The sequence below is a fragment of the Canis aureus genome, chromosome 37 (genome assembly GCF_053574225.1).
Source record: "Canis aureus isolate CA01 chromosome 37, VMU_Caureus_v.1.0, whole genome shotgun sequence".
NCBI classification, from domain to species: domain Eukaryota; kingdom Metazoa; phylum Chordata; class Mammalia; order Carnivora; family Canidae; genus Canis; species Canis aureus.
This window is the reverse complement of record NC_135647.1, coordinates 6,365,083-6,379,238: the sequence shown is the minus strand read 5'-3', so window position 1 is coordinate 6,379,238 and position 14,156 is coordinate 6,365,083. Positions and strand designations below refer to the sequence as shown.

Below are 14,156 nucleotides of genomic sequence, written 5' to 3'. Positions count from 1 at the left end.
AGTTCACTGACTGAGCCACCCAGGCGCCCTGTGATCCCTTAAACTTCTCTGACCCAAACCATAGGCCCAAGGGTCTGGCTCTAGTGCAGGCTAAGGGATTCCTTGTGATGAATGCTGATGTCTGAAACCAGGCAGTGCTTTCTGAAAGCCCATGTCCCTCCTTCTGCACGAACAGCCTGGGAAATAAATGAGGGTGGGGGACAGGGGCACCCCACATGTTCTCACCGTGTTATAAGTGCTTGGCTTTAACTTTACCATTAGTCACCTATACAGAGATGGGCAGTAAACTAACTTCCTTGGTTCCAGATCTCCCTCTTTCTTTGTATGTCCTACCCACATGATTTTATTACTTGCATAAAGCAGAGCTTTCTGGATGAAAACAATTCACGGTACCATTAAACAACACACTCCAGTTGGCTGTTGGTGCTTGTTGGACAGCATGAAAACCCAACCCCCTACCTGGTCGTCCTTTCTACACCCCTCTGTGGCCCTTGAGCCTCCCCATGCAACCCCTTAAGACTTCTCCAGATGAGACCTATGAACACCAGTGTTGATGGGGTTTGGAATAGGGTCTTTCTACTCAAGCAGGGCAGAGAACCAAGCTCAGTCTGTACTTAGTTTTGGAACCTGGGGGGGCAGCTCTGTAGCACTGTACCTTATGTTCGAGCTGTTCATTGAGCTAAACTTCGTTTTTAGGGAAAGTCACTGTTCTGAGCACACAGGAAAATTAACTTTGTGTCAGGACACCGGGGTGGCTCAGTGGTTGAACGTCTGCCTTTGACTCAGGTTGTGATCCTGGAGTCTTGGGATGGAGTCCCACATCAGGCTCCCCACAGGGAGCCCGCTTCTCCCTCTGCCTGTGTTTCTGCCTGCCTTTCTCTCTCTCTCTCTCTCTCTCTCTCTCTCTCACTCTCTCACTCTCTTTCTGTCTCTGTGTCTCATGAATAAATCTTTCAAAAGAAGTTTGTGTCTACCAAGTTGATCTTTCTCTTCATCCATTCTCGCGTAATAGCTTGCCAGTGAGAAGAGAGTTAAATAACTCAGGTGGGGGAGGATTTTCTCAATCTTCCTAAAACTCCATCCACTTGTTTCCATACTAGATTTTTAAAACTTAGCTGAAAACTGTGCTTTTGAAGAAGGAATTCTAATGACCTAGATGATGTTAACAGTCTTGTTTGAATCAACTCTGTATGTGAGGGCTGGTTTCCCTTTGATTAAAAAAAATAAAGATCCTAAAGTGCCTTTCCTTAAATTTTTTTCTCCAGTACCTTAGAAGAGTGACTTGTGCATAGGTGATGCTCAGAGAATGGATCGTGTGAACTAATAAATGAACTGCTTCCCCTGAAGCACCCCTGGACCGGCAGATTAAAGTACATTGATGCTGTGCTGCTGGCAGTCCTGACTCTTGGCTCGCATGTATGGGCTCACATGTACCTGAGATGAAGCTTATTTCAAGATGACTCTGACAGTCTTCCTCTCTTTCCTGATACCAGTCATTAAGAGATTAGGTTTCTTGAAATATCAGCATCTGTTGGCCCCCTGGCTGAAAAAGCTCTCTAGCTTAAGGAGGAAGGGATTTCTGAATAGATTTTCAGCAGTGAAGAAATGCTGAGTTTTAAAAAAAAATACACATTCATAGTGCAAGGCACTCTTTTGCCTCCTGCAAATGGGCCTGTGACTTTCAAGAACTTAACTGCAGTCAAGGGCATATAGAGCTGTCTGTAGACAGGCAGGGGGAGGGGGTGGTGGTGGGAGTGGGAGAGAAAGACATTTCCCTCCTGGATGGTAACCATCACATGGTATTTGACTATGCCAATTCTCACCATATAGAAACCTCTTATTTGGAAAGAAGTGCTCAAATTGCTTCGAGACTTAGTTTTTTCAATCTTTTTAGGACAAGTGGTTGCAGGATTCCTCATTAATAAAGTTCTCTGGCCTGTTCAACTGTGGTAGATTTCATGAAATACGTTTTTGGTACTGAAGTGCCTACTATTATCAGGGGAAGAAATGAAAACAGACTGAGGATTCACACTGGTGGTATCACCAGAAGCAAACTGTATGAGAATAGCTACTTTATTTTTTTTAAAAATATTTATTTATTTGGGAGAGATTGCAAGAGGGAGCATGAGAAGAGAGAGGGAAAAGCAGGCTCCTCCCTGAGCAAGGAGCCCTACGTGGGACTGGATCCCAGGACCCTGAGATCATGACCTGAAGGCAACACTAAACCAACTGAGCCACCCAGGCACCCTGAAAACAACTTTAAAAGGGAAGCATGTGATCACTTACATCCTCCTGGATGAGCTCTTTAGGGCTGTTAGTGCCTGAAAATGGCAAATCCAGTTTTGTTTGGTAGATGGAAACACCACGAATGGGTTGCTTCTTTGCCTTTTTAATTAGAAAACATTGTGGTATAGAAACTTTTTTGTTGGACTGGACAAAAGGGCAAAGTTGTGTTGTCCTCTCCAAATCGATTTGCCTGATTAGTGAAGTCGGTACCATTTCTTGTACCTAAATAGTATAGCATTCAATCAAATGATTTGACTAATTCTGATAGCTAGAGATGGAATTTCTGTCTGGTTCTGTTGCAACCTTCTGGGACTTGCAACTCACTATAGAAACCCATTAAAGGTGGTGGTCAAGCATAATAAAAGCTGAAAGTGCAGTTTCTCAGTTTGAGCAGGAAAGTGGGCCAGCACTTGGCCCCTGATTAGAGGTTAGACATTCCTGGATCCATGAGCATGAGTCTTAGCATCTATTTTCATGTGATTGCCAATAATTAAAAGACAAATGTGTTTATAACTAATCTTTATCTGTTACCTTTTCCTTGACCGTCACCTGGGAAACTGTACTTCAAGGCATAACCTCTGATATTTTTTACCTTCCTCTACCTTTTCATTTTCGCTGCTTATCCTTTTTTCCTGAGAGATGAAATGAAACTTTTGCGTATTTGTGTATTTTTAACAAATAGTGTGAACCTAAAATTTGTTGCTGAAATATTTTAAGGGTTGTGTATATTTCAGCAGTTGCTTCCTTCACTGCATTGAAGAATCAAGATCATACATTTTCTTCATGTTCTCGGTGATAGATCTCATGTCCACAAATTGACAATGAAGTATATGCCACCAATCAGAGTAATTTAACCTAAAAAGTTGCCGATGATGGAGCCTGGACTATGAGCAAAGTTTAAGGCTAAAATGGAGAGGTAGACACTCGGTATTTCTCACATTATCTTCTCTTCAAATTGTTGGTAGGGTCAAGGAATAATTTTCATGAGCGTCTCGACTTGTCTGGCCAATTAAGCAGGCATGTCTCTGCAGGGTAAACCCTATTAAGTGAAAGGGTTGGGTCCTACTGGGTATAATTGCAATTAAGAACAGCCCACCGTCCCTTTTGCAATTTTACCAAAATAAGGATCCTGAACAGAACAAAATCATGGTTAAGCAAAGCAAAACCTGAAACTCTTACAAGAGGCCAAATGATGTTACATCAGTATCAATATGCAGATTTCCCAGGGCTTCCACCCTGTAGGATCTGAGACTCATTTGAAGTGAGTTTGGCAAAAAAAAAAAAAAAAAAAAGGCTACTCAGACCTATAAAGGATATTTTGAGCTGGAATATAAAAAGCAGATGTAATAATTAATATAAAAGCAGCTGAAAGTGCCTGAGGTCAGTCGTTGCTACATCTATATTACATGTAAACAAAGTGTTAGCCAAAATTACTTTCAGAGGGCCCCAATTATATCTGTTTTAATTTGATTTAGGCTGATTCAATGATACTTTTTATATGAATTTGCTTCATGGTTATTCTGATTGCAATTTCCTTTCCCTGACAAAAGTGTATTTGAGATGGGATAATTGTGAACAATTTTTTTTTAACCCATGTAGTTTGGTGACCCTGGATATATCACAGGCATTGGTATCTTAGTGTACAGGAATCTTTGGTTGAAAGAATATAAAGCCAACAAAGAGCTAGTACTTGAAGCTTAATTCCAAATTATTTACAGTTAGTGTAAAATTTCATATAATGAGTTGCAGCAGTCTTATAGGTCCTTTAGAGTTTTGATAAATGGATATACTTGTGTGACTTAGACTCCCATCAAGATAATATTACCATTGCCCCAGCGAGGTATTTCTTGCTCTGGTCTCTCCTTGACTCTCACTGTCAACTGGCAACCACTGCTTGGCTCTTTTATTTATTTATTTTTGGATCTTAGTTTTTTCCATTGTAGAGGAGATTGGCCTTTCCTCCAGCATCATGCAAATGAAGTCTCACAGTATGTTCTGTTTTGTTAAGGGCTTCTTTCATGCACAAGCTTCATTTTAACCAAAGGTTTTCACAGTATATATAATGGAAGCTAGTTATGATAAGCAGTTGTGTAGGAAGAGAGGAAACCAAGAATGCTTCTGTTTCAAAGAAGGCAAAATTATTGCGATATAATTTTGGGATGGCTAAGCTAGCAAATACTTGTTACCGATCTATTCTTAAGTTGAAACTTTAATTGAGGTAATTTTAGGTTTGCGTGCAGTTGTAAGAAATAACATAGCCATGGCTCTTTTCTGCAATGGTACCATTTTATGAAAATAAAGTACACTATAACCAGGATATTGATATTGGTGCAGTCTACCAGTTTTAGATTCCCAGTTTCACTTTAACTGGTGTATTTGCACACATTTAGGCTATTTTTTTTAATGATAATCACAGAGAGAGAGAGAGAGAGAGAGAGGCAGAGACCCAGGCAGAGGGAGAAGCAGGCTCCATGCACCAGAAGCCCGACATGGGATTCGATCCTGGGTCTCCAGGATTGCGCCCTGGGCCAAAGGCAGGCACCAAACCTCTGTGCCACCCAGGGATCCCCATTTAGGTTATACATTGTTACCATGTGGGGGGTTTGTATATCCATGATCACCTTAAAGGTGCCGACCAGCTCCAACAGCACAAGGATTCTTTCCTTCAGAGCTATACCTACTAACCTCCTATGACACCCCTCCTGTTTCTAGCCCTTGGAAACCACTAACTTTGTTTCTTTCCTTTTCTTTTTTTCCTTTCTTTTCTTTCTTTCCTCTACCCCTACCCCCATGTGGGGCTCAAACTCAAACCCCAAGATCAAGAGTGGCATGATCTACTGGACTGAGCTAGGTGCCCATTCAGGTTCTCCATTTCTTTAAAAAAATGTGTGTGTGTGTGTGTATACACAATATGGAATTGTACAGTTTGTAACCTTTTAGAGTGGCTTTTTAAAGCCCTCATAATTCCTGGGAGATAAATCAGACTCGCATGTATTCTTGGTTTCTTTTTGTGGACTGATACTTCATGATACTGTATATACCGTAGTTTAATTATTCACCTGTCAAAGGACATCTGGCCTGTGTGCAGTTTGGGCCTGCTATGAATGAAGCTCTCTGCACATTTGTGTACAGGTTTTATGTGAATGTACCTGTTCATCTCTTTGGGGTAAATGTCCAAGAGTGAAATTCTGAGTTGTATGGCAACTGCATGTTTGGTTTTTAAAATAAACTGCCAACCCATTTCCCAGGGTAGTTGTGCCATTTTTGGATTCCTGCCAGCAATGTATGAGTGACCTAGTTTCTCTGCATCCTCGCCAGAATTCGATGTTGTCACAGTCTTTCATTTTCAACGTTGTGATAGGTGTAAAGTGATTCCATTGTAGATTTAACTTGAATTTCTGACCACTAATGACGTGAACATCTTGTGTGTATTTGCCATCCATATACTCTTTTCGCTGAAATGTCTGTCCATACCTTTTACCCATTTTTAATGGATTAAAAAAAAAATCTGTGCTTAAGAAACAAAACACAACCCAACTAGCTTTCAAGTTTTAAAAATATCCCAAGGAAAGTCTCTTGGCTTGAGAGATGCTGTTAGTAGCTAGGTAAGTAGATGAATAATTTGAATCACCAAATGAATGTAAAAGGATGTTTTGTGTCAGAAGGATGCACAGAAAGAATTTTCATGTGTGGTTCCCATATTCTTCTGTCAGTAGCTTGGTCTTCCCCATCACTCTTTTTCCTAGGTTCTGTGCTCTTCCTTCTTTGGCCCCAGACCTATTCTTTTTTTCTCCTGACACCACCGGGTGACAGATCAGCCCCCTTGACTAGTTTAATTCTGAAACATATCAGTGGATTCCCTAAATGGGTCTTGTGGCCCAAATTCTATTTTTTTTTTTAAATATTTTATTTTATTTTTTTTTAATTTTTTATTTATTTATGATAGTTACAGAGAGAGGGAGAGGCAGAGACACAGGCAGAGGGAGAAGCAGGCTCCATGCACCGGGAGCCCGATGTGGGACTCGATCCCGGGTCTCCAGGATCGCGCCCTGGGCCAAAGGCAGGCGCCAAACCGCTGCGCCACCCAGGGATCCCCCAAATTCTATTTTTCAGCAGAACTTGGACATTTGACATCCTCTATCTTGGCACTGTTCTGTATGTAGTGTTTGCTTCTATCATTTCTAAGACAGTGTGACAGTTATCTTAATGGAAGGATAAGCAATCTAGAGATAGAGTAGAAAACCCTTCGAGTATACTTGGTAATGAATTTACTATAGAGTGACATATAGGGGTCATCAGAACATTTCCTTAGATGATGCTTTTCTGACCAAGTAATAAAAGAGCCCAAGGCTTACAGGCAAAAGGCCATGGATTTGTGACCTTGTTGTGACCTTACTAATTGAGTGACATTGGGCAAATTACTCAACCTCTCTGAGCCTTCACTTAATTGTGAAAATGGGTAATCATTCCCATGCTACTTCCACAGTGAATTATAAGGATCAAATAGGATAATGTAATGCATTTGTAAGTGATAAAGCACTACACAAATGTAAGCTGCTGTTGTTCTTATAATAATTATATTCCTCTGCCCCATGACTTAAAGCACAGAATCAAAACCTGGAAGAGAAACAGTCATTTTCACAGATTGAGGTCCAATAGTCACTAAGTTTTTTTTAAGGTGGGGGGAAAACGGTTAACATTTTCTTAGATTTGATTTAAATTTTATTTGGTAGGCAAAACCACAAAAACAAAGACCAAAACCCCCAAAAACCTGCTAAAAGAATTAATCAACCAGCAATAATTATATTTCACATAGGCTGTGATATGGCCACTGAGCAAAGCCAGTAAGAGTGAAAATGTAGTTGATTTAAGAGCATTCCAGTCTTACCATTTAAGTTCTACTTTTAAAGTTGGATTATGAATTAACTTGTGAGTCAAAGCCTTACCTGGGATCCTATTCCCTCCCACTCTTATCTTGAATCATCAGCTAGATTAGCCTTGTGGTAAAGAAGGCAGACAGGCCCAGGTTTGTATAAGGAGTGTTATTAATTGTGTGACCTTGGATGAAAGATTAGTTTTCTCTTTATCCATAATATAGATTCAAATGAAACTGTTAATTTGCTACCTACACCATCAATTATCTGGACATTGCCTTTGAACAGTAACTGAATAATTTTAGATACAGTAGACGCCGAGTGGTTGGCATTCCTGTCTATAAACTGAGGAGTTCAGAGGGAGGGTTGATTAGGGTCTGCTCAGCAGCAAAATCCTATTATTCTAAAATATGAAGCTGATTGTTACCAACTAAGGATTTGATGAAAACAAAAGCCAGTTTGCATGCATGCACTTGTTTGCCTCAGATCTTAGTTTAAGTAATTTACTTTTGTGAGTTAGGGTCATTAAAAGGTCTCAAGGTTGTTGTGAGGATCAGATGTGATTAATGTATGTGAAACTGCTTTGAGAATTGTAATATGCTGTGCAAACATGGTCAGTTGTAGAGGTGATGGTGGATGAAGTGAACGTATGGAGTAGTGCTAGGAGAGTGTTCATCCAGGTTGAAGACTTGTCTAATATTTCTAGTTATTGGGAAGTGTTGGAAACTTTAATTTGAATCACTCTACATTGTAACATCTGAGTTGTAAATGGTAACATTTATAAAATTGTCTTTTAAATCCTAGAGGACTAGTGCAATGAATTCAGAGAGCAAATGGGGAGGAGCTTTTTTTAAAATTTATTTTATTTTTTAAAGATTTTATTTATTTATTCATGAGAGGTATATATATACAGAGAGACACAGACAGACAGATAGAGACGCAGAGACATAGGCAGAGGGAGAAGCAGGCTTCGTGCAAGGAGCCCGATGTGGGACTTGATCCGGGGATTCTGGGATCACACCCTGAGCCAAAGGCAGATGCTCAACCACTGAGCCACCCAGGAATCCCCGGGGAGGATCTTAATGAAAACCCAGGCCATGATTAGATGAGGTGACAGGAAGGGGATCAAATGGATTATGGAAAAATGAGGAAGGAAATGAATTGAGTCCTTATGCTTTTAGTTACAGTATATTTTTACAATTGATTCTGTGGGTGGTATACTGTTTAATTCATTACAGCTTTTAAGGACCAATTTCAGATTAAAAGCATGAATGATTAGAGCTTTAACCAGACTCTAATCCCAGCTACTAGAAAGCTATGACTTTTTAAAAAAAATGTCTTTTAATCTGAAATAGATTATGGTTTTCCTGTAGTGTTGGACTCTTCAAATATTCCCTTTCAAATACAGGATTTATTTCACTCTGCAAACTTCTAAGGCAGTTGCTTCCTGCCTTTTAATACAGGATGTTGGTATCTTAAAAAAAAAAAAAAAAGTGCCTGTTTTAAATGAGAATTACATTAGGAATTTGAAGCTTGTTTCTCCTTTATGAAGAATGAAAGATTATATCTGATCACAATTACAATAAAATTAGTAATAAGGTTTTGCAAAATTTGTTTCTGTTACTTGGATCTGATGGTATAAACTATTCGTATATTCCATTCTTTCCCTGAAAAAGAACTCTAAAGGACAATGGGTTTCCTTGGATTTGTTGTGTGTGTGTGTGTGTGTGTGTGTGTGAGAGAGAGAGAGAGAGAGAGAGAGAGAGAGAGAGAGAGACTGAGACTGATGTGGCCCTCTACGTGTAAGCCAGGCTTGTGATGGTCTTGGTTGGCTCCGATGAGCAGGGCTGGATGAAGGATCTGCCTCTCTGTCCTATTGGCTGCTTCACACATTTCTTCCCTTCTTAAAAATTCTTCAATGTTCCTTCGTTCATGTTCTTGTAAGCAGCCTTTAGCATTTCATGCAGGCTAGTGATTCCTGGTGACTCTGGGGAGTGGGAGTTAATATTATTCTCAGTGTTGGATTTAGTCCATGATTGATTTAAAGGCTTCAGAGAAGCTTTCTCTGCCCACCTTTACATTTAAAATAGCAGTATTATGGCCACCACCCCCTGCCCCCCAAGACTTTGTCACTTTGTATTGCCCTCCGTTTTGTTTTCCCTCCTAGCATTTAACACTGTCTGCAGTTACAGTAAATATTTGCTGGCTTGTTGGTAGATGGTCTCTGCTAGAATGGAAGTACTGTATGGCCAGGACTTTGACTCCATCTTTTGAGACTAGGACTGAGCAGGGCATATATACAAGTATTTATGGAATCAGCTAATGGGATCCTGTGAACCCAACCAATGGATGGGCTGGATTCTCTTAATGTTTATGTTCTTTCAGGTTCTAAGCTTGGGATCTGGAATCGTGCTTATAGTTTTCTGGATTCTAGCACTTTTTTGCACTGGAGAATTTCCTAAAGAACATTATTCTGGGAGGACAGATGGCAAATGAGTGTCGGTGTCAGGTTTATCAGGTAATGATGGGAACAACTTTAGCCTACCATTGGAAATGTTTATTTTGCTCAAGTGTGCATTTGGTCTGATCTTAGAGATGGACTTACAAAGTTGCATAAATGTTAATGCATGTTCATAATGTGGACTATGAGCTGAAGGCACTTAAAATATAAATATTTAAGCCATATATTAGAGAATAACCAGAGCCTTGCAGCTATTTTGGATTTGGGGGAATTGCTTTATTGATAAGAGCTGGAAATTCAGAGTCCTAGGTTCGATTTTCATTCCTGCTTTTGACAGCAGTTTATGCTATCTGTTTAATAAATGTTTAATTGAATATTAATCTCTTTATAAACACCTTTTTTATCCATTAGACTTTTTGTGCTCTGGCTTTATTGATGTTTTGTTAAGTCTGTTCTTTAGGGTTTTCTGTTTTTTTTTTTTAAACCCACTAGTGCCCCCCACTTCAGTGTGTGTATTTGTAGAGTGATTGTCTTCTCGTCATTACCTCACTGGTACATTTTTCTACCTCAAATTTGTATGAGCTTTGCCTGAAAAAACTTGTCCAGTCTTTAAAATCTAAATCTACCTGACCACACAGCATGCAGTCAGTGCGATTTACAAAGAACAAAAACAAAGACCGCGAGGGCCAGTTTTACTGGCAATGGGCATGTTGCTTCAAATGAAAGTACCTGAAAACAAGATCCACCCGGACAGCAAGGAAAGCAAGGAGAGTGGACCTCGATAAATCTTGAAAAAGGGTGGCTAGGCACAAACCAGGTTCCCTATTGAAAAAGAAAATCCATTTACTACCATTAGTGTTATCTGGGTTTTTAGGCCAGACTTCTTTCTGTCTGTGGTGTATTTGGTGAATTTTTAACTGAACAGACTTTACAACAGGAGCAAGGGAACAGACCATAAACAGCTTAGAAAAAGAAAAAAAAAAAAAAACCACATCAGAATTCCAAATGCCAGATTCCACTCTGTCCCTCACTCAGCCCTTTGCGCTCACCCCTCTTCCTGGGGTTTCTGGAGGGGTGGTCCTGGGACCACCAGCATCCAGCTACTTGAGGCCTTGATGAAAGTGCTAATTCCTGGCTTCTTGTGTAGACCTGCTTGGTCAGAAACACCGGGGGAGGATTTTGAAGTTGTAACAAGCCCCTCTCCAGTGATTTCTCAGGCACATTCAAGTTTGGCAACCACTGGTTCCCGGTTTAGTAGTATTCCTTGTCTTAAGGTAGCAGGAGGTTTTTTTGGATCATTTTTGGACAATGTTATGCTATTAACGGAGGGGGAAAGAACTGCCAAGAAAGAAGCCCGATTTTTCTCTTCTGTCTCTAATTTCTTTTTTTTTTTTTTTTTTTTTTTTTTTTTTTTTTTTTTTTTTTTTTTTGTCTCTAATTTCTTTAAAGGTTGTGGGAGGAACGAGAAAACCCCCACACTTGTTCCTGTAGTGGGCGTGCTGTTTGAGGGGATATCTTAGACCTTCTAAATTTTAACACACTGATGTATATTTGCAAGGAAAACCTCTGCAGATACAAATGAGAAATCCTCTGAGCTCAAAAAGCTCATACATACCCATTGGTGTACATAACCACTTTGATGAAGATCTCATCAGGCTGATCAGGCCAGGTGCATTTGGTATTCAGGGTGAATTTGGATCGAAATATTAGTTCTGGGTGGCAAGGAGGGCTTTTTATTTTTATCTTTTTAAAATATTTTATCATTTATTTGAGAGAGTGAGAGAGAATCTGAAGCAGACTCTCTACTGGGCACAGAGCCTGACTCAGGGCTCAATCCCACAACCCCTACATCAGGACCTGAGCCAGAACCAAGAGTTGGATGCTTAACCGACTGAGCCATCCAGGCTCCTGAAGGGGGGCTTTTTAAATATGACTGGTATAGAATGTTCTCTAATAATCTAGGACAGGGTGGGTCTCAGGTAGAAGGTTCAGAGTGAAAATACTGCTAGAGATTTGGAAAGGGAATATGTGGTCGCACCCTTTGTCATACTTGTCCATTGAAGCATCTGTGTAAGGGTCCCGGTTTTGTAACAGGCAAACTCCAGCCCATCTAATATAAGAATTCATTCTGAGACTTGAAGCAGAACACCTTTTTCAATGTATCTGTAAGGAATTCTAGAAGTATCAACTGATCTCGGAAAATCTGAGTTTCGTTGTCATACATTGGCACCTTTGATGAAAAGGAAAAAGGTTAATGTCAAAAAGAAGTTTTCAAAAAAAAAAAAAAAAAAAAGAAGTTTTCGTGCCAAGCTTCCATTACATCATTCACGAAGAGTTTGTGTGGGAACTCTGCAAGTGGGTTCCCTGCTCCAAATGCTGGAGAGAGTGATGAAGAGAGTGCATTCTGCGTCCTTGCCCTGCGCTACCGCCAGTTTGTGGCAGAGTTAGAAGTGGAAGTGCAGGATGGAGAGCTAGTTTTTATAGACCACTAGGCCATGACAACCCATTGAAATGTTTAGCAGACTGCTCCATTGAATCAGATGGTGGTGTTTTTAAATGGTTCGAGGAGACCTAGGGATGGGCCGAAAGATGCTTTTCTCCCCAAGGTGACAACACCTAGGAAATTAAAACCATAGATCAAAATGAAGTACGTGGCTTAGCAGCTTGGAGGATTGTGTAGTGGACACAGAGTAGTAGGCTTGTATTTCGGGTTTATGGCAGCTGGTGGCCACGTTCATGTCTCCTCTCAACTTCTTGAGGACCTGTGGTTTCAGGGGAGTCACGCCTTTAGGACAGATGTATAGATTTTTCTTGAAATATACTTGACTGAAATTCCTACAGATGCATTTGGAATACACCCTTGCTGAGTTTCAGTTCAAAATTCAGATCGTTTCCCTATTGTACAGGTTTGTGGGAAGGAGTAAATTGAACCACATCTATAATGCCACCATCCAGTTTCTGGTATACAGTAAGTACTTGGCAAAGTGAACTTCCCTTCCTGCCCCCCTACCATGGAAAAATAAATGTATTAATGGAGGGAAAGAAATTATTCCAGGGATGGTAAAGCACTGTTGCTGCCAGTGGCCTTAATAATTCTTTCTTTGGGGTGTCTAGGTGGCTCAGTTGGTTAAGCATCTGCCTTCAGCTCGGGTCATGATCCTCAGGGTCCTGGGATTGAGCCCCATATCAGCTCCCCGCTCAGTTGGGAGTCTGGTTCTCCCTCTCCCTCTGCTCCTTTCTCCACTCATGCTTCCCCCAAGTAAATAAATAAAATCTTTTAAAAAATGATTTTTCTTTGACCCATTTTTACCAGTGGCAACCTGAAGTGGTCTTTGCCCTTTTAACAGTACATGTAAATATGTGGGAGAGCCAGATTGTCTGTGTTCTTTAACAGGTTTTTTTTTTTTTTTTTTAACACTGTACATGGTATACCATTGAGTGGATTTTTTTTTATGATTTTATTTTTTAATTAATCTCTACATCCAACACGGGCCTTGAATTTACAACCCTGAGATCAAGAGTTGCCTGTTCCACCAACTGAGCCAGCCAGATGCCCCTATAGTACCACGGAGTAGATTAATCTTTGAATATTCTTGCCCTCAGAGTTTGGAAGTTGGATGAAGAGGCAGAGAACAGGGCCTTTACGTGACCCAGCCTATGCCCCTTGTGCCAGAGATGGAATGAGAATAAACAGAATTGAGGTATGAGGAATCTTTGTCATTCCCTGTAAACCAAGCAGCCACCTATAATCTCAGACATTTCAACAGAGCAGACCTAGGTTTGGTTTGCTCATCCCCTTCTTCCATGTAGGGGGTGTGTGTCCTAAATACAGCGGTGAAGAGCCAGGTCCTAGAGGTTTCTTGGAACACCTGTTTGTGGAGGATCTGCCTGGGTGCCGGGTGTTGGAGCGCCAGGCTCTGCTGTGCCGTGTGATGGTGAAAAGAGTATGGACAGTTGCACATTGAGAGGAGCTGTGGAGGCCCTAGTAAATACAGAGCCCTCCGTAGAGGGGAAGATGCTTCCGCTTTAGAGGTTTTGACTTTTGTTTTTATTGCTTGACTTTTGGAGAGGCACAGCTTGACTTAAGATTAGCCAAAGCAGCGTCTTAATTGAAGGAGTCACAGCTATTGGGACAACCAAATGTAATTAACTTTGATGTTTTTGAATTCCTTTTGCATTCTTTGCTTTGCTTGTGCTTTGATCCTTAATGATACGTGCACAGTGAGTTATACTGCAAGAGCAATGTCTGTGTGTATATGAAACATCCGCAGACCTTCTTCTCTTGAGCGCTGGGGCATTCTTACCTCATGGTAAGATGTATTGGTAGGGAACATGGTGTACCGTGGTAAGCATGTTGTCCGCTGGAATTACAGCCAGTAACATCACAAATTCAGGGTCTGAATAAATAAACTCTCCTCCATAGCCTACAAAAAAAAATTGTGATGTTGGGAAATGGAGTGTAGAGTCTGGTAGAGGAAGCAGACTCAAAAGATAATTACTACGTGGAAATAAGTTTGCTTCCATCCTGCAGCAGG

The 14,156-nt window shown here is 40.6% G+C and overlaps 1 protein-coding gene across 8 annotated transcripts in view; it reads left to right on the top strand.

Annotated features, from left to right (window-relative positions):
* Window positions 1–14,156, top strand: part of LOC144306748 (uncharacterized) — a 476,591-nt gene that overhangs the window by 121,521 nt on the left and 340,914 nt on the right. For 2 of the 8 annotated variants that reach the window (XM_077886293.1, XM_077886294.1), the window contains one exon: window positions 13,225–13,322. The exons of the other annotated variants lie outside the window; for them this stretch is intronic. In XM_077886293.1, coding sequence (XP_077742419.1) covers window positions 13,239–13,322 — 84 coding nt within the window. In that variant the 5' untranslated portion in view covers window positions 13,225–13,238. The remainder of the gene's footprint in view (window positions 1–13,224; window positions 13,323–14,156) is intronic. 8 annotated transcript variants of the gene reach the window in all.